Source organism: Nelumbo nucifera, chromosome 1 (assembly GCF_055504915.1).
Source record: "Nelumbo nucifera cultivar China Antique chromosome 1, China Antique-T2T, whole genome shotgun sequence".
Classification (NCBI taxonomy): domain Eukaryota; kingdom Viridiplantae; phylum Streptophyta; class Magnoliopsida; order Proteales; family Nelumbonaceae; genus Nelumbo; species Nelumbo nucifera.
The window spans coordinates 1,988,851-2,009,338 of record NC_142649.1 but is presented as its reverse complement, the minus strand read 5'-3'; the positions used below and the strand labels follow the sequence as shown (position 1 = coordinate 2,009,338).

General features: G+C 38.0%; 2 protein-coding genes across 3 annotated transcripts; one reads left to right on the top strand and one right to left on the bottom strand.

The window, feature by feature from the left end:
- Positions 1–447: 447 nt before the first annotated feature.
- LOC104589359 (nucleobase-ascorbate transporter 1-like) lies at positions 448–4,465 on the top strand. Of its 2 annotated transcripts, none has more exons than XM_010247656.3 (13): positions 448–594; positions 1,036–1,188; positions 1,327–1,601; positions 1,697–1,797; positions 1,880–1,955; positions 2,045–2,104; positions 2,811–3,095; positions 3,173–3,259; positions 3,359–3,417; positions 3,502–3,593; positions 3,683–3,760; positions 3,845–4,005; positions 4,093–4,465. In XM_010247656.3, the coding sequence occupies exons 2-13, from the start codon at positions 1,113–1,115 to the stop codon at positions 4,303–4,305; spliced, it is 1,563 nt and encodes a 520-aa protein (XP_010245958.1). In that variant the 5' UTR covers positions 448–594; positions 1,036–1,112; the 3' UTR covers positions 4,306–4,465. The 2 variants fall into 2 exon arrangements, with proteins under 2 accessions (XP_010245958.1, XP_010245959.1); XM_010247657.3 differs by having other exon boundaries at positions 551–697.
- Positions 4,441–19,797, bottom strand: LOC104589360 (GDT1-like protein 4). The gene is made up of 10 exons (XM_019196326.2): positions 19,466–19,797; positions 19,265–19,370; positions 19,048–19,116; positions 18,760–18,903; positions 18,257–18,355; positions 17,947–18,019; positions 16,642–16,727; positions 13,438–13,521; positions 12,982–13,041; positions 4,441–4,865 (listed from the first exon to the last, which is right to left on the bottom strand). Exons 2-10 carry the CDS (start codon positions 19,346–19,348, stop codon positions 4,677–4,679), a joined length of 888 nt encoding a protein of 295 aa, XP_019051871.1. The 5' UTR covers positions 19,349–19,370; positions 19,466–19,797; the 3' UTR covers positions 4,441–4,676.
- Between the last annotated feature and the right edge of the window lie 691 nt (positions 19,798–20,488).

The window sequence follows — 20,488 nt, the reverse complement described above, 5'->3', positions numbered from 1 at the left end:
ACGTCATCCTACCTGTGAGGCCCGCATGTACGGATCCTACGTGGCATAACTTGAGTGCAACCCTCAAATAAGGAACGGAACGTTGGCACATTTATGCTGCCGTTCTAATTTGAATTCTTTTGTTTTTTCCTTTTTCAAGGATCCCAAAGAACAATGAATGAACTCTACAGCTTACCGTGTCAGCAGTTTCCAACAGAGTCCGAGCCTAATCTGGAAACCCAACTGTACAAATTCAATCTCTCTCTCTCAAGTTTGAACCAGTACTCCATTTGTCACATTCACGTAGGCTGCTTTACCAATGGTATGACAAACTCCTGTAATTCACGCAACAAAGCCTGCCGTTTTAATGGTTTCTGTCTTTTCTTCTAACCAATTTAATTTGGTTGCAGAGGTGGGTAGCTGAAACAGTGATTGTTTGAGCAATCAGAAAGGAATTTAGGAGGAGACAAAGAACTGTGTAATACAATACTCAGTGAGTCGTCCCATGCAGGTTCATTGAGGATAATAAACAGTAGAGGACAGGGATTTGTGGGCATTAGTTCTCTAAGAGAGAAGTGGAGAGATAAATCTGAGCTGCTGAGATTCTTCCAACAGGTTTGTTTGGTATTCTGAGTTCTCTAAGCTTCTTCTAGGATGGTTTGGTTCTGATAAATGATTGGACTAAACTAGTTTCTTCAACTGTAAAGGACTAAAGGAGGTATATATCAGATAAAAGATCAGATGTTTTTATTGCATTTTTTACTTAGACTGAGATGCTAACAAGGGACAATGTGGGTTCTTCTTTACTTTAATATCCTTGTTTGCAAATCATATCTTTGTATTCCTTCATCTTTTAGTCTAATGATTCTTCTTTTTCTCTATTTTTTTTAATGTTGAGCTCTTCTATTCTACAGTTCATTATTATTTTTCAAAGCTTGCATCTCTTTTATGATTCTTTTGCTTGAAAGAAATAATTTTAGTTTCTTAAATTTCTCCAAGTTCTTACGAGGGGTAATCAGGATTCTTTTGGAATCTGTTTGTGCCTTCTGGATTCAGGAAGAACCACTGTAAACAAGAACCGGAAGTTTGCCAACCCTGCTTGAAAACAGTTTAGGTGAAAGGTGGTGAGCGTCATGGGCGACATTAATCATCCTCCCAAGGAACAAATGCAGGATCTGGACTACTGCATCGATTCAAACCCTCCTTTGGGTGAGTGAGAGCTTCTAATATCTAATTTCCTTATCAATCTTATCTAAAGTTTCCATCTGACCCATCAACAAAAACTGTTTGACCTCCTTTGATGAGATGGGATATATGAACCAACTCAATCTAACAATTCTCTTGCAGACCAGACAATTCTCTTGGCATTTCAAAACTACATTGTGATACTTGGAACATCTGTGATGATACCTTCATTTCTGGTCCCACTGATGGGGGGCACAGATGGTGACAAAGCAAGGGTCATACAAACACTTCTGTTTGTAGCCGGCATTAAGACTCTTCTTCAGACACTGTTTGGTACCCGCTTGCCTGTCATTGTTGGTGGTTCATATTCTTTTGTGGTGCCTGTCCTCTCGATTATAGGTGATCCAAAGCTGCAAAGGATTCCAGACTCTAATGAAGTAAGACTGCATAAACAGACCACTTGCCCTTTCTTCATTGCTTCAGAAGTACATGTATTCTCATTTCCATCAGCATTCTCAATGTTGTCTTGCAGAGGTTTATACAGACAATGAGGGCAATTCAAGGAGCAATTATTATAGGTTCAAGCTTGCAGATTGTCTTGGGATATAGTCAGCTCTGGGGTATTTTTTCAAGGTAATGTCTGCAATCTTTTCTCTCTTAGAAATATTATTAGATAATGCCACTAAAAAACCTGTTAACTTTTCATTTGGAGCAGGTTTTTCAGTCCTCTAAGCATGTCAGTTGTAATGTGCCTAGTTGGCTTGGAACTACTGGAACATGGCTTTCCTAAGGTGATTCCACTGTCTGCTTCTTTCTTGCAAATATCAACTTACCCTTTTCTCAGTTGATATATACTCATACGAGATGGATGTTTTTGCAGGTTGGAGAATGTGTAGAAATAGGAGTTCCAATGCTTCTCACACTTGTTGGGCTTTACCTGGTATGTCCTTGCAAAACACTGCTTTAGCACAGCATTGCAGACTCCTTTGGTTGAGGATGGTGTGGTTGGTTGGTATGAAAATGAACAGATCTGAGTTATTCATGGGCCTGAGAATTAGTTAGGGCTGCAAAGGGATTGGATTGAATCAGATAACTCCAATTGGATCTTATCCTATCAAATTTGGATTGATCTCAGATCAGATTCCAATAGAGTACCATTAATTTCCTACCAAAAATTAGAATTGAAAATGACATTGATACTGTGTGGGACTTGAGAGCCTATGACTATCCAGTAAACATACAGCATCCAAACCAACTTTGCTAATAGATGCATATTGATTATTAGAGATAAATTAATTACTATCGAAACAGATCATAATGGATCATGGATCAGATTGCCTTTATTGGATGGGATTCAAATTTGGGATTCAAATTTAAATCTGGACAAATGGATACCATTTGCAGGCCTAGTGGGAAAATGGATACCATTTTCTGAATCAACCAAGGACTAAGAGTATTGCCAAATAATCTATTGGTGTTAATACCACAACTAAGAAAGTATCAACCATCCATACCTTCCCAACTCAGATGAATCAACACTCAGACACTCTTCAACACAAGTGCATTATATTTTGGTATGAGGCTTTGAGAGCTACATTGTGTTGATGATTCATACTGGCGCTTGTATGGTTTTGGCTGAAATGCAGTATCTCAAACACATCAAGACATGGAGGGAAATTCCACTGTTTGAACGCTTCAGCATTCTTATAAGCATAAGCTTAATATGGGCATACGCCTTTCTCTTGACCATAGTTGGAGCCTACAAACATGTATCACACGAAACTAAGCTTCACTGCCGCACAGACAGCTCCCATCTGTTGTCCTCTTCCCCATGGATCAAGATTCCTTACCCTCTCGAATGGGGCCCGCCAACGTTCAATGCCGGTCATGCATTTGCAATGATGGCAGCGGCCATCGTTTCTCAGATTGAGGTAATATGGCTCACATTGCCATGGACAAATTTTTGCCATTATTGCATATTTTCTCATTGTGTATACTTTCATTGCAGTCCACTGGTGCATATATTGCTGCATCACGCTTTGCTATGGCTACTCCCCCTCCTGCATATGTACTGAGCCGAGGCATTGGATGGCAGGTAGACAGACGGTAAATTCCATTAAGAAATATGAATTTATGGGCTTGATTAAATTTCCCATAAATTCCATTCTCAAGGCAGAACTAACAATCTTGACAGGGAATTGGAGTCTTGCTTGATGGCCTCTTTGGAACGGGAACTGGATCAACTGTATCAATGTAAGTAACCCATCTCTTCATCCCCCCCCCCCCGAGAATTTGTGTTCATATCTCAAGACTGACCAACTCTCAATATGGTTTCAGAGAGAATGTGGGACTGCTTGGGCTATCCCGGGTTGGAAGCCGCCGAGTAATACAAATATCAGCTGGCTTCATGATCTTTTTCTCAGTCTTAGGTGCATATTTGTGTGTTCTGTTGTCAGGAACTATCCTACCCCCTACCAAGTCGATAAATGTTTGCAAATGTCAACCTTTTTTCCTGCAGGAAAGTTTGGAGCTCTATTTGCATCCATACCCCTTCCCATATTTGCAGCAATCCACTGTGTTCTGTTCGGTCTAATGAGTAAGTAATTTGCAAATGCCAAGCACTGCACATGTATCCATGATTCATGCTTTGATTCACAAACTCCGACTCTTTTATATGCAGCGTCCCTTGGGCTATCGTTCCTCCAATTCACAAACATGAACAAAATGAGGAACCTGGTCATTACTGGGCTCTCACTTTTTCTTGGGTTATCCATCCCCTACTATTTTAACCAAACATGGACTACTTCTGAACATGGACTAGTGAACACCAGAGCCAGCTGGGTGAGTTAATACTACCTTATTTGTTTCCCAAGTGAACGAACATTGGTAAAAGTTGCTGACACTTGAGTCGAACCTTCTGTTTTTCAGTTCAATGCTTTCTTAAATACTATCTTCTCTTCGGCGCCAACAGTAGCCTTGCTGGTCGCTGTTTTGTTGGATAATACAGTGGACGTTGAGACCTCGAAGAAGGATAGAGGAATGCCTTGGTGGGAAAAGTTTAGAAACTTTAAAGGGGACGCAAGGAATGAAGAGTTCTATACACTGCCCTTCAATCTTAACAGGCTCTTTCCCCCAACGTGAACTTGGCAGATTGATTAGGCAGGGAATGCAGAATTTATTATGTAACAGAAGCTATTTTATTTGTTTGTTTATTAAAATCATCTATACCCCCCCCCCAGCACTAAACAAACTGGAAAAATGATTAAGAAAGCAGAATGGTAATTCTTGAAGTTGGAACTTAGTTTCATTGATGTCTAGTAGTATCATATAAAAGACAACATCAGTAATATCTGCTATTACTATACAAAAGAATAAGGCTGCAATCTGTCTACTGAAACATCTAATTGATTGAATTTCTAGTTGGAGGAAAGGTAGGGAGCAAAGATAAACGAGGCAAAAAAGTTAAGGAAAAAATTACTGTAAAAAATCACTTCAAGCAAGAAGAATCATGATTATAGTGGAGGATAGAAAAATGAAGATAACGAAAATCCAAGGAAAAGCAGGCCCCCAATTGTTGCAACGGTGCCCTGTGAAATTTTGGATGCTAACATGCTTCCTCCTACCACTGCAAGTGATGTGCAGATTGTGTGTCCGAATGTGGCCCCTACCGCAACTCCAATTGCATTCTTGTGGGTAGCCAGCTGCAGGATTAAAAGAAATGAGACGATCCTGTTCATGTTAGCTGAAATGTATATTTATTATGCACTTTGCCCAAGGCTCAGTTTGAGAAAAGTGCAAATTCAAGATTTAAAATTTTGCACTGAGCATATTTCTATTTGGCTATTTGCGCTCTTCCCAAACTGAGCCTAAATTGCAAAACGTTATCAATTTGATGCAAACTTGAATCAACAACTAACTGAACAAAAGCATGCCATCCAGAGAATAATCGTGCAAGGATAAACACACAAGACCGGAACAGAATGCGACAGTTTTTGAAATATAATACAATCCCAAAGGGAAGAATATGGGTTCTTATAATCAAATCCGTGGAATACCCACTACCCATAATGACCTAATTAAATTTATAATTTCCATGATGAGAACCATGAAAAAAACAAATATCAGCAACCAATTAACTTTACAGCAAAAGCAATGCGGTTGAAATGTTAAAGATCAGGGTTGCGACTTGCAACCTTATGCTTAATAAAAGAAAAAAAAAACTATTATCTCAAAGTAATTGGAAGCTGTATTTATTAAGGAGTTTTACTTCAAAAATATACCGTCTTAACCAAGGTTCAAAATTGCGATACGATATGCCCCGTATTGGGCATATCATATTGTATCGTCAGGGTCCCAATACGCCTATTTACAGGTGTTTCAGGAACCCCCTTCTTTTAATAAAAAATATGGTTTAAAACAAGCCTAAAAATCAAATTTAGAAAAAAAAGAAACACAAACACGTGTTATTTTAAGTACCGATATGCCTCTGCCGATACACGGGCGTATCGATACTTTGAACCTTGGTCTAAACTACAGATTCATGGGTTAATTAAGACTCCAAACACATGATAACCCAAAATAAATGCTTCTAACACAAAATAGAAGACATTTGATTGTCCTACACCCCAAAGTCTCCAATACAATCCAACAAATCTAGGAAAACACCGATGACTTACCGTGAGTTATGAATGTGAATACTGCAACCATTTGCTTCTTTAACATTCCAAGACTTTGAAACAACCCTCTTGAGCCTCCTCTCAGATCTGCAAAAGGTCTTCTCTCTGGTCATGCTTACCATCATCGATGGGTGATTGTGTGTGAATCTATTTATAGAGTTCATAACCGTCTAGATAGGGACCTTTCTTCTTGGTAAAGAATGCAAAACCAGAGGCTCCATCATCCTCTGTTTTTGCAAATCCAATGACTGAAAACAACTGCTCTTAACTATCTCTATGCATCCACTCTCCCAGGAAGATACTTAGGTCAGCTTGGGACTTATTTGCCACCTCAGCTAGTCCCAGTCACCTACTGGGTTCCACTGATTCTTCTCAAACCACACAATAAGCTCTAACAATCTCCCACTTCGCTGAGATGAATCTTTATCGCCATTTAATGACCCAATACAGTGAAAACTAAGGGTATCCATTCCGTTCAATTGAAACTACTATCCTCAAATCATCAAGATCACTTGAGTTCTATTAATTTGACTCATGACCATCGAGTGGTTATAAGGTTAATAACCTCACCCAACATGAATTACCTGCATAATATACTTAGACAATCTAAGCATGGCCCACATATTTCTGTCTTGCATTATGTGTATACATATTGAGAGAAGATAGAGATATAAACCAGAATCAAGAACCATCTTGTGATCACATATAAATAGTGTCAACAAGAACAATTACACAAAATTTATGCATGCAACATGCTCTAAGAAGAGCTTAGGTGGAACTGTGGAAGCACTTTCATCAATAGATCTGTTACCATGAGTGTAACACTAATATGTTCTGTCAATACAATCTAATCTTGAACCCTTTCCCTCACAACGAAGAACTTGATATCAATGTCATTTGACCATGTTTTCATCTTAATACACGACAGCAACATTGAAAGCTACTGGTATTGCTAAAAAATAAAAATAAAAAATCAGAAAATTCCAAAAAATGCCAAAAAAAAAGTAAATATAATATTAATAAGAAATATAAACTTAAATTTTAAAATTAATGGTTTAAAAAACCTATTACCTAAAATTAAAATACATAAACATAACATGTAAAGCATATTCAAATAAAAATTTAAAAATAAAATCAAACATATAAAATTTAAAAATAAAATCAAACATATAAAACATTTTCAAGCATATAAAGCCCACAATCTCTCTTTTACCTCAATTGCATTACTTCAAGTAGCTAGTGTGATGTAAAACATATTACATTCCTGATTCTACGAGTCACCTTTGTGCCAAGCCCCTCGAGGCAAGCACAAACAAGCTCCAAGAACCCCTATTTGCTAATGTTGTTCATTCATTTATCTTACTAAAATATCTTCTTAAAAGGCAATTAAAATTATAAAATCATTATTTTTTTGTGTGAGAATTAAGAATTTAAGGCTCTAACATTGTTTGGGCTTGCCTTGAGGGGCGTGGTCAGGGGTCCTAGGGTAGAGCCCCCGGCCCAGCTGCTAGGTTCAAAAAAAGCAAAAAAGCATAAAATTTTCAAAAGGTGCACACCTGGGCCATGGCACAAGGCACATTAGGCGCACGCCTAGGCACACCAGGTGTGCGCCTTTTGATAGTGTTGTGCCTAGGGCCTGGGCGAGGCATCTACCCTAAAATGCGCCTCACCTTTGCACCTAGGTGTGCCTTAGTCGTGCCTTTTAAATCACTGAACTCCATCATGAAAGAAGTTATTATTGTAATTTGCTTCATACTGGGTTGGGTCCATCCACCAAATATGAAGATATAACTGGAGGTAGCATGACCTGATATCCAACAAAAGTTGGAATTTGTATGACCAATCACTTCAAGTTCTTGTGAGAGAATGGATATGCATTTTAGGGTCTAAGAGTGTCAAACGGGATCAACATTAACAAATAAAGAAAATGCCTCATAGGCATCTCATAACATGACATAATTGACCTCACAAGCAAGATCTGCTAACAATGGATCTAATAGGATGAAAACCTTGCTAAAGCAATAACATGTGGCCTCGTAGGGCTCTACAAGGCTTTAGAGAAAAACCTTAAGGGACAAGGGCCTCACAAATATATTCAAAAAGCAATATCACCAAATAGAGCGAGGTTAGACCTTGTGGGGCCAAGTTAAAAGATCTCAACACTGGAGGTGCTCAGGGTGTCAGACGTGTGATTATTGATTTAGGGAAACCATGATCAGTTGTACTCAATGGCTGTACAAACACGTGTCACTTCCTAAGTGGCCCCAAGAACATGATATAACAACCTTGTAGACCCCTTTGGACGCACGTCCCTAGGGGAAAAAAGGCAAGATTTGCCTCTTATATGTTGATTAAAGCTAAGAATGTTCTGGGATAAAACACATTCTCATGCACGAAGCTTTCTTCCCCACTTTTGTAAATAAGGGAACCAACCTCTAGTGAAGACCTTCAACCCTCTTAACCTTTCAGCATTCTTCGTTCTCAGATTTCTCGCCTCTAGACTTAACCGTTTTCTTGATCCTCTTCAGGCTTTTAACTTTCATCGACTCATTTCCTAAACCCTAGCGGTACTCTTCTCCCTGCTTTCATGATCAACGGACCATCCTCATCCAATAGCTTACATTTCTATGCACTTATAAGTTATAAGTTAGCATATAGTCCTTAAACTCTTGCAAATAGCACATATCCTCCTCGGCTGCCTTCTAATGGTCTATACCAGAACTTTTCTAGTATATGCCAAGTAAACCAACAATATGTGCTATATTTAAATCGGAGCACACATTTGCATACATAAGGCTCCCCACTGAATAGGAAATGTTATTCTCCTTTTTATAGAAAAGGTAAAATATAATTGTATTAATAAAAGTATAAGCAAAAGGTTCTTTGTACAAAGAGTGTACAAGTATGTCATGAGAGCCTCAAGAAAGTCCACTTTCAAAAAAGAAATGTCCAAAGTATCATCTTTGAAGATTTGAGTTATAGGTAACAGTTCCTTAAGACACCAAAAGCATGATTGATGACCAGATTCAGATAAACAGCAGACCAACAAAAAGCCCATCTTCATTCTTCTAAATATAAAAGGTTTTTATTAAAAATAAAGAAAAATGAGATCCTCCTTCCTCTTCTTCCTCCTCCCTTTCCTCCTTCCCCCTCCTCCTCCTCTTAGGAGGTTTACACCTCTTACATTCTGAACTATGCCTCACACCTCTAGGTAGTGGCAGTGTTTTAAAAGCGCAAGGTGCAAGGTGAGGTGAAGCAAGGCACAAAAATACAAAAAAAAACCAAAAAAAAAAGTCAGGAAATTCAAAAATAAAAACAAAATAAAAAATTCAAAAATATTAAACATAATATTAATAAGAAATATAAAGTTAAATTTTAAAATTAGTGGTTTAAAAAACCTATTATCTAAAATTATAATACATAAACATAACATGTAAAGCAGATTCAAATGAAAATTTAAAAATAAAATCAAACATATAAAACATTTTCAAGCATGTAAAGCCCACGATCTCTTTTTTAGTTTTTTTACCTCAATTGCCTTACTTCAAGTAGCTAATGTGATGTAAAACATATTACATTCCAGATTCCACGAGTCAACTTTGTGCCACGCCCCTCGAGGCAAGCCCAAACAAGTCCATGTTAGGGTCTTAATGTTGTTCATTCATTCATCTTAATAAAATATCTACTTAAAAGGCAATTAAAATTATAAAATCATTATTTTTTGTGTGAGAATTAAGAATTTAAGACCCTAACATGGAATTGTTTGGGGTTGCCTTGATGGGCGTGATTGGGGGTCCAGGGGTGGAGCCCTCAGCCCAAAAGTGCGCCTTTTGAAAGTGTTGTGCCTACTGCCTAGTTCCTGGACAAGGCACCTACCCTAAAATGTGCCTTGCCTATGTGCCTGGGCACGCCTTTTATATCACTAGGTAGTGGAATGCCTCGCACGCCTCCACGTTTTAAAACATTGCTGCATTCTCCCTTATGTAGTTGCCAACTTGTTAAAAAATCTTGCAAAGAAACTATGATAAGTGTTGTAGCACCCATATCTACCCACCATGTATTTAGGTGGTACTAGGGAAGTAGTGCAAATAGATCGGATCGGATTCAAATCAGGGCATATCCGAATCCAATCCGACACTATTAAGGGGAGATCCGGTCCGATCTAAAGATTCGACTGGATTTCATAAACATGGATTTGAATTTGAATCCTATGAGACTATTGAATCTTCGGATCTGATCTGATCCAATATGATTTAAAAAATAAATAAATAAATTATTAAAATAAAATTAAAATGTAACAATTTATATAAAGAAACGCAAAAAATACAAGTATCTTTTCAACTATTTTTATCATATATATATACACTTTTTTGTAAAAAGTAAACAATATAATAAATTACAAAAATGCAATATAAATAATATATTTATAAATAAATAACATATATATGTGTTATATATATTTACATAAATAAATAACATATATATCCATTTGCACCCCTAGGTGGTACGCCAACCAAATAGGATTTAGAAATCATAAAAGAAAAAATCATTACCTTTACTGTCGAGCCACATTACATGTTTGGAGCATTAACGGAAAACCAATCTAAGCCCAAGCACAATGGTCAGGATGTCAATCCTTATTGGTTTAGACTTTAGAGGCAAGGGTTACAAGTTGGAAATAGTGTAACCTTAAATGGGCAGAGAGAAAATTGTAGGAAGAAAAGATATGGACCCATGATGATTGACAGAGATCCATCTGCTAGTTTAACTTTATCTCTACCAGAGAGCAAATTGTAGGAAGAAAAGAGAGAGGACTTACTAGTCATGTGTCTTGAGGCCCCTAAATCAAAGACCCTAGGGGTGTCTGAAGGAAGAAACAAGACATGGAAGACAGAAGCATGATTACTTGTACCTGGTGTAGAAGCAAATTAAGTGGACAGAACAATAGATACCCCTTCTAACTAGAGCAATGTTCTGCCACACTACCCGAGTTGTTCTCTCAATGAACTCAAGAATATCTTCCTTAAGAAACTGAACTTGTAAGACTACTCTTGAGGTGGTCCGATGGTAACACCTTTATTTCTAGGGCCCTGTGCTACTATATTGGCTAAGCTAAACTTCTTAGCAGGAGTTTTTTGCTGATATTTCTTACGTGGTCTACCATGCAGGTCCCAGCAAGTCTCTTTGGTTGTGCCTAGGTCTCTAGCAACGAGTGCACCAAGGTTTGGACTTCTCATCCCCTTCTGGCTTCTTATTCACATTAGGCTTCTTCATTCCACTACTACCACCTTTAGCTACTAGGGCTACTTTCTCCCCCTCCGGAGGATTAATAGCATTCCTCCTAGTTTCTTCAAACTGCACTAGTGCATATATGTCCTGAACTGAAGGAAGCTCCTTATTCCCAAGGATTTGAGCTCTTATAGATACACTAGATTTTTTTATGCTGGTTCATAGACTAGATTCAAACCTAACAAGAAGGCAAACACTCTGTTTTGAGACAAGTTTTTCTTATCAACCTTAGCATCATAGCATCACTATCATCCTTCCAATCAATGGTTTGACAATGATCTAATTCCTTCCAAGTCGAGGTAAAAGCAGAATAGTACACAAAGATAGGCTTGTCACCCAATTTACACGTAGTAGACTCTGCTAATAATTGATACACATGAGCATAATGCCATTGTTCAGTATAAGTAGCCTTGGCTTGCTCCCATATTTCCTTTGCAGTTTCAACCCACATAAAATTTATTCACTTGAAGTTGCATTGAGGTCAGAAGCCAAGACTACCATATTGTTCTCCTGATCCCACCAATCATGCTCTGCAATACCTTCCTTTGGTTCCTTGCCAGTGAGATAGTCAGCCTTACTCCTTCCAGTAATATGCAACTTGGTACTCCCGGACAATTCCAGATAATTAGTTCCATCAAAGATAACAATGGAAATTCATGCCGTCCATCCTGTTACCAGTGCTGAATGAAGAGGAAGTGACCCCTGATGTTGCTGAATCATCAGTAGCCATTTAGCAGAACTCTGATTACTATAAGAAAGAAGTCTCACCAGATTAGCCACAGAAAACTAAAGACAGCAGCGCTTTCTTTCCCAAAAACAAAACGCTCCTGGAGTGAAAAATGACTTCACACATAGGTTTTCCTATCAAATAACACCACAAAACTAATCTATTAAGAAATCTGACTACCCAGATTGCACTAACAGACCTGTACTCCACCTACACAAGCAGTTGGCACACACCCCTACTTCACACTGATCATATGATCCCAAAAAGAAGCATCGGAAGTTCTGGAAAAGCCTTAAACTTCCATCTACACCCACCAGCCACCACAAAGAATGATTCACTTGATCCCATGAAAGAAAAAGGGAAAAATCATTTCAGACCAATCTGGATTCTTGTAATATACATTCCAATCAAAAACAGAGAGGATCAATAATAGAAAATGGAAGAAAGTTGAAGCTGATCAATATTCCTGCTCTGATACCATATAATCCAATGGAAAAATAAGGAGAGAGGAAGAAAGCAACAGAAGAGTGAGTCCAAAGTTTGGAGCTCAAAAAGTTGGCCTGGCAGCACCCTTATTGGTATCTATATTAGGGTGGCATCTTAAACATAATAATAAAGTAAAAGGGCTATAAATAAAAAAAGAGTAGAAGGGCAATTTTGCCCCTGCAGATATCTAACTCTTATATTACAACAGTTTACACTAGTTCAACCGATGCTCTGGTAAAGTATCAGCAGTAAACTAAATTAGATTAACATTGATTAGAGCCACATCAAGAAGTGGGCAAACATGTACCAGAAATATTGATTAAATGTAGTTTAACCCGAAAGCTCTTCTTTGGCTAGACAATTTTGTGCTTCAAAGCTGAAGCAGTAAGATATATAATGATTATGTCATTGATAGATGCACAGAAAAAGAAAAAAAATACACAGGAAAATGTCATTGATAAATGAACAGAACAAGAAAAAATAAGAGGAACAAAGACCCAAGGCTTATCTAAAGAGTTGTCAAGTTGGTTTCAATGTTGATTGCCAAATCCCATTCAATTGGAGAAGTCAACATAAGAGAGCATGAAACTAGAAAAATATACAAGTAAAACTAGATAGAGAACAGAGAGATCAGCTTACTGCAATTGTTGCTATCTGACTGCGATCTCCCCATTCTGCTAGAAATGTTAAAATAAAAGACTGCACCCAAAAAGGAAAAAGAACACTTAGATGAGAAATTCGTTTAGACTATATACATCATTCAAGGCGCATTGGCCATGATATAGGAATTTACAAAGACAAGGGCCACTTTCCGAGTGTATCCTATCATGCTTTTTGGGTTTCCATGCATAGCATTGCACAGAAAGCCAAAAAGCCATATTTGCACCAAAAAAAAGAAAAAGTTGAGAACCATTAAAGGCAGAAAGATATGCCTTGAAGAGAAGTACTGAATTAATACCAATCAAGAGATTTGAATCAACCTTCTTTATGATTTATTATTCATTAATAACTTTTTGTAATAATAGTTTCATGATGATAAATTTCATCTGTCACAAGAGTCTAGTCAAAGTTTTGTTCTATGCTTAATATATATACCTCCAAAAAGATTGGTGTACAAAATCTTGAAAATAAACGGCGAAAAGGTGTTTTCCCTTGTCCTGCCTCAAGTTTCTCTTCTACCTGATGCATATGAAGATAACCAAATAAGACAGGAAATCAGCAGTCATAACAAATACTTAAACAGTAATAAGACGGACATTTTGTAATTATTTTCCAAACCAAAGCATGCTTGCAAGGATAAGAATATACCAGAAACAACCCTTGATGTTCATCATGACTTACAAGGTAGCTACTATTTAGTTCTATCTTTAATATTTATTAATAATCACAGGAGGTGAGAAATTTTAAGCAGTATAACAGGATGTCAGCATGAATCTCCAGTTAAACCCCACAAAAAATGGAGAGAATGTAACTACATGGACATGTGTCAAACACCTGTATCAACTATTATTTTTTCTGATTCAAGAACAATGTATGCTTCTTTAGAATAACATCAACAATCTCCAAAGATCAAAAATAGAATGAAGCTTAGTATTTAATCAAGAAAGAGGGAGTAGAAAAAAAAACTCAGAAAAAAAAATAGAATAACAAAGGATCAGGACACCTTTGCTTTCATTCAACCCGTTCTGCAAGAATGGAGTGCTTAGAAGGCTTTGTGGAGACAACAAGGTGGAGGAAATCTCTGAAGGTGGAGGCTAAAGATTTCTTGTTCAAGGAACTGCAGATTAAGGGACAACCAAGTCTGAAGATAAGGGAAATGAAGATGGCAACAGTACTGGTGGAAGGAAGCTTGAATGGGTGAGACATTTTGTGTCCAAGGCAGCAACTAAAGGGAAGCAAGTTGCAAGGAAGGGTACAAGTACATGAAAAGGTATGTGGTGGAGTGTAAAAGAAATGCTAAGGGGTCCTTCATTGCTCTCTCAAAGTTTTTTGCTAGAGGAAGAAAACAGATGGTGTGCTTCCCTGAAGGAACAAATAGCCAAGGACAGAAAGGGGTTGGTGCACATTTGAAGATTTTCCTAAATCAAAAGAACTTAAAAAAAGGAGAGACACTTGATTAGGAAGAAATACCAGTCAAGCCTGATCAGAAAGATGAGGGTCCTAAGCAAAGTTTTTTCTCTATAGCACACAGTAAAAGCAATCTACTCTGAGTCTCTGACTGTTACTCTATTCTGGTAAATGGGACAGTGGTGGATTTTTCCTCGGCATTGAGAGGAACAAGACAAGGAGACCCCCTTTCACCTTTCCTGTTTAACTTGATTTCGGAATTCCTGGGGAGTTTGATCTCTAGAACAGATTCTAGGAACCTAATAAGAGGATGGAGGGTAGGTAGGGAGGGCATACTCTCACTCACTTGCAATTTGCAGATGATATGATTCTGTTATGTGGAGGGGATCTGAATTGGATTAGGAATCTAAAACTTGCAATACAACGTTTTGAACAAATGTCAAATCTAAAAGTTAACTTTGAGAAAAGTTATATAGTTGAAATCAATATGAGGGAAAGAGATATACTTTGAGTATGCAGACATTCTGGAGTGTGCAGTGTCTAATTGGCCTCTGAATTATCTAGGTCTGCCCCTAGGGGATAATCCTCAGAAGGGAAGTTTCTGTATTCCAATTGTGGAGAGAGTTAAAAAAAGGCATGCCACTTGGAAGAAAAATTACTTATCTCTTGGAGGAAGAATCACCCTGATTAGGTTTACGCTTGCTAACTTGCCTGTTTATTTCTTGTCAGTTTTAAAGATTCCAACAAGAGTGGCTAACAAATTGCAAAATCTAACAAGAGACTTTTTGTGGGGACCAGGGGAGGAGAAAAAGGGCCATAGGGTTAGGTGGGAGATAGTGAGTAGAAGTAAGAAATTTGGTGGTCTTGGCATTGGGAATATTAGGAAGAGGAATTTGGATCTCTCAGGAAAGTGGTTATGGAGGTTCCCCCTAGAGAAAGAGAAGTTGTGAGCTAAGGTAGTAGCTAGTATTTATGGGCTTGCAGATAATGGATGGGATTCTGGGATTCTAGCTAGGACCACAATTGGAAAGCAATTCAAGATATCCTGCCTTTGTTTTCTCCCTGGATCAAGTATGATTTACACTCAGGTAATCTCATCAAGTTTTGGGAACAAGTTTGGGTTGGAGATCCCTCTTTGAAAGACTAATTCCCAACATTATTCGCTATCTCTAATTTTAAAAATGAAGCTATTTCCACTTTCCTTGTACCTTCTAACTCGACTTTAGGGTTTGGGTGGAACTTGGGTTTGAGAAGAACTATTACGGACACAAAATTGGACAATACTTTGTCTCTCCTAGGCATCCTTGATGAGATCTTTCTAGACCCTACAAAGATAGATAGTAGAATCTAGACCCTTTCCCCCTCTGGTTCCTTCACTTGTGCCTCCTCCTTTAAAGCCCTTACTCAACCACTTGGTCCACACAAGGGTAATACATTGGTTGAAATCATTGGACTTATTTGCAGACTTCTCAGTGGATAATTTGCTAAGAAACTAGAAGGAAATTGCAAAGTCAGTCAGATAAGATGACTAAGTCCCTTATGGAATCCTCCCTCTCAACACTTCTTCAATCTGAATTTCGATAGTAGCAGTTACTCCCTAAGGGCTGAGGTAATGGCCGGCCTTGGAAGGGGTAAAAAGAGCTAGGGACCTGAATATCAGTAAGCTGGTCATAAAAGGAGATTCTGAGATAGTAGTGGGCTGGTTAAAGGATGACAAGATCGAGCTCTGGAACTACATCAACGAGAAGAGAAATCTTAAGTGGCTGACAAAGGACACTGATGTGGAGAGACTTATCAGTGGACATCACATAGTTTTTGCCAACACAATGAGATACTTAATGGGCCTAAATATCCCCAGTTCATACATAATTACTCAAGGTGGAAGGGCTCAAAAGAATGAACCTATGGGTGGCAAGACATGGTGACATTGACAAACAAAGACAATCATGACATTATCATTAATACGTAGATGCATCTGAGCATATGCTAAATAATTGTGGAAGACATAATAAATCAGTATGGAATAATTTAGGCCTTTCTTCAATTTTATACCTAAATCTTTTTAATTTGTTATACCTAGCACATAATTTTTTTATTCAAAAAATATCAGAGCTTAACAGCTAGAACTACTTAACAGCAAGTTGTCAACCTCCTAATTTTAGCAATCAATAATAGCTAACAAAGAAGCATGATAATTTGTCCATCCAGAAATTGAAAAAAAAAATGGCATACTTCTTCCATTTCTTTCTTCTGTGATGATTTTGAATCTGATCTCCAAGCAATGTATAGAAGCCGGAGCCCAAAAAATGCATAAAGAACTGCACAAAAGTACAAGGAAAAAGTTAAATTCATAATAGCCAGGGTGAGCTAAGCACACCTATCTACCTCCTAAGACCCGATCACCCATTTAAACTGAAACCAAACTCTCTAGTAAAAAATGCAAGGAAATTTTTGAGAATAAGTACATAATAAATGTCTAAAATTTGACAAAATGGTGGCATGCACATTACTGGAACCTCTACTTTTGATCTTATGTTTGAAGTGCAAACACTCAAGACACTTCAATATTAATTAATTTAAGAGAATATTTCAACGGCCACAGTAAATAAGTCTCTAGGTGATGTCTGAAAGGGTAGTGTATCTCACATTTAAACCTCTTTAAAAGTCATTTTCAGGGTTTTATTTTGGCAGTATGTAATTTTAGGGATTCAACATTCAAATTTTTAAGCACTTTATGATGGTTATTGTTCAAATTCTTAGTACTTTGACACAAGCTTTGAGAACCTTTTAAATACGCAAACCATCATTCCAATTTCTCAAAAAGTACAAATTAAATATCTCCTTGCTGGGTCACTAAGTAAACTGAAGTCTTCTCTTAATGAAGAAAAATATTTTTCATGGTTGACATCATAATTTAGTGCCAGAACAATTTGTAGTGTAAGGTCCTTTCTGGTTTGCATACTTTCTTTCTTTTGCTTAATTAAGTATACATACATTATTACATCATATTAAAATTTATTTCTTAAGCACTCTCCAGATAGGAGCCACTGCTTGGTACAACAGAAAACACTCACGCTGACAGGAATGAGAACGCAGGTTTAAATCTGAGAAAGGACTGGTTTGTGCAAGCAAATACTGAAGGTTAGGTCAACATCTAGTCCACCTCGAATAGTTGGAACCAATATTGGGTAATGGTCCTTTTTTCTAAGTATACTTCTGATAAGCCCTACTTTAGATTGGCCACCTATGTTACCCAGTAATGGCAAGGGGATGGCATGGCTGGACAAGGTGTTGGACACAAAATTTACACTAAAAATTGAAGTATATAGTACCCTTGTACAGGTGTCCCAGCATCATAGTTGGCCACTGCCAATAAGTTTTAACAAACCCAAAGAGAATGCAAATTTAAAATGGCTAAACATTGTCTTCACCTGAAAATTTCCAGAGCATATCAAAAGCATGCTATAGTGTTTAAAATGAACCAAAATTAGAAACGAAGAAAACTTTCACAGCATAGGGATGCAATAAGCAACATACCTGTAGCTGCATTGTTCGTATGCTTCCTAGATATCAAATTTGGCACAATCCTACCAAGTCCAGTGGAGAGAACCTATCCCAGTTCAATATTAAGTTTAGTTGCACTGAAATGAACAGAAAATGTACTCTATAACATGTGGCTAAACTCTAGAACCATGTCATAAGTAGAGCATACCACAATGCCCACCCAAGGAAACAAGACAATACATATGAAAGAAGAAACTAAAAAAAAAAAAAAAAGAAAACTCTTTTATGAGTAATTAAAAATCAGTATGGCTTCAAGGTCAAATAAATAAACAGGCAAACTTACCGTCATCACAATCAAGGCAGTAAGGGCTCCAGAGAGAACAATTGATTTTGGGTGGCGCATTGCCATAAGTGCTGCTATTATGAATGTTTCATCTCCAATCTAGCAGAATGAGTATTAAAGCATTTATTAGATATAACATAAGTGTAAATATCAAATTACGCTGCAAAATTAGGATTGATGCCAGTTCACTTCACAACTACAACTGATGGTCCAATGAATACTAAAAAAAAGCTGATCCCATAGCCTAAAGTTCACCAACTACCTAATACTAACTCCAAAATAAATAGATTTTTTTTAAAAGGGGAGGTGTGTGGTCCACTGGAAAATTTAAATCATTGAGCAATACATTCTTAGGTACCACATAGCAACGAGCCAACGACTAATAGTTAACAAAGATTTAAGGAAAAAGCCACCGGTGCTCTACCACTAGCAAATCGCAATACTCAACAAGACAAATAATGACATCGGAAAGGTTTAGTTAACTAGGAGTCAACTTCACTAACCTCACTAACAATGATCATTGAAAAACTAGCAAAGAACGCATCAAAAATCCCAAGACCAGACGGTTCCGAAATTCCACCAATGTTTAGTAAGTTAGCATCATTTTTATCACCTGCATCATTGTTCTCAAGGGTGTGCAGAACAATCTGGTTCACGAATGAAAAGATATACAATTAGTGGAACCAGAACATCAAATTAAAAGTAAATAACCAGATAAAAAGATCATTTTCACATACATATGTAAGGGTTCTAAATCTAACTAAAAACACACAAAAAAAATGTCAACTGACCTTGCTACGCCTACCTAGGTCCCTCAACGATTCGTTAGACAGGTCTTTGCCAGATCCAAGCTCAGATTCCTAAAATCCAGATAATACATATAAAGCAATATTATAACTCCAATTTACAATTAGAATCTTTTCAAGTGCCAGATCCAGCAAATACCAATATCAAGCAAATTAAAGAGGGGGTGAAAAGAGTTACTAAATATTTAAGAAAAATACGAACCTGAGCAAAGGCCGGCAAGACGGGCAACAATACAGTGGCAACAAGAACAAGGAGAAAAATCCAAGAGTGAGATCTTGAAGCCATGACTCCAATCCCAAACCCTGTCCTGCATATTCAAACACGACAGAATCAACAAACAACACAAATCTAAATACCCAAAAGAAAAAACAGGAAAAAAAATCCACAGGGATGGATCCGAACCCTTAAACGACGTGAAATCTCCGAAAGAAAGAATAGATCTGGTTCGGAATCGAAGATTGGAGAGGGAATTTGCGAAGAAGGGCTCGAATTTCTTACAGATAAGATGAAATCTCTAAGAGATCAATCAAACAACAGTTTTGCAACCTGCAAAGTGGAGAAACCGGGAGAGCAGGAGAGAGACCCTGCACTCATCGTGGGTTCTTCCTTCGTTTGTCCCCGTTGGAGCAGGATCTCCGAAATGAACTCCGGAACCCGTTCACCCTTGTATTGGGGCCAAGGACTTGCATGCATACCGAACAAAAACCGCACTCAGAACCATTTGCTCCCTCGTTTGCTAGACTGGCCGTGCAGAAAAACCAGTTTATGTGGTATATGGTGAGTTCACATCTGCGCCCCACAGAACATCCCCACCTTCTATTGCGAATTATCTCCCGCTGATGTCTCATCATTTCCCGTACTTGTTATCGGGAGATATTCTCAATATAAAGTGGAGATATGCTGTGAGACATTGTGGGGCGCCCATTGTGAGGCGCACATGTGAGGACTTATATGGCGGCTTGGCTTCACTGTCTTTATTTAAATGTTTGAAGCGAGGCGAAAAGGGCTTTCCAACGCGGATTCGCAAGTTTTCCAGTGGGCCAGTAGGGCAGCACGACGCAGCATCTCGGCCGACCTCGTGTCACCTCACCGTCATGTGTACTTTTATTTACGAAAATTGCCACCACCAAACTTATTCAGATTTGCGCCCCACAAATCGCGCCCCATAAAAATCGGGATCATCTCTTATTGACAAGTACGACGAGAGATATTCTCAATTTACGCTGAGATATAAACGTGGGGCACGTGTAGGGCGCCCTCCAATTTTCGTGGGGCACGCTGAGATATTCTCTATAGGACTCCAAACTTCAAACCCAAGTTGACGCAAAGGTTTTCACATACCACACCATTGCAAATTTAGAACGAATAGAACTCTCAGGTCATCAATGATCAAAATATCAGTGGTATTGGCCTATTGGGTATGTG

What these genes read in the sequence shown, in the direction of transcription:
- LOC104589359 (XM_010247656.3), top strand. Translation starts at nt 1,113, where the DNA reads ATGGGCGACATTAATCATCCTCCCAAGGAACAAATGCAGGATCTGGAC. An exon ending in CCATCGTTTCTCAGATTGAG is followed by an intron (nt 3,096 to 3,172) that starts GTAATATGGCTC and finishes CTTTCATTGCAG; the next exon opens with TCCACTGGTGCATATATTGC. An exon ending in TGAACACCAGAGCCAGCTGG is followed by an intron (nt 4,006 to 4,092) that starts GTGAGTTAATAC and finishes TCTGTTTTTCAG; the next exon opens with TTCAATGCTTTCTTAAATAC.
- LOC104589360 (XM_019196326.2), bottom strand. Translation starts at nt 19,348, where the DNA reads ATGGCTTCAAGATCTCACTCTTGGATTTTTCTCCTTGTTCTTGTTGCC. An exon ending in ACCTAGGTAGGCGTAGCAAG is followed by an intron (nt 18,904 to 19,047) that starts GTCAGTTGACAT and finishes TTCGTGAACCAG; the next exon opens with ATTGTTCTGCACACCCTTGA. An exon ending in GTCAGATAGCAACAATTGCA is followed by an intron (nt 4,866 to 12,981) that starts GTAAGCTGATCT and finishes TTAATCCTGCAG; the next exon opens with CTGGCTACCCACAAGAATGC.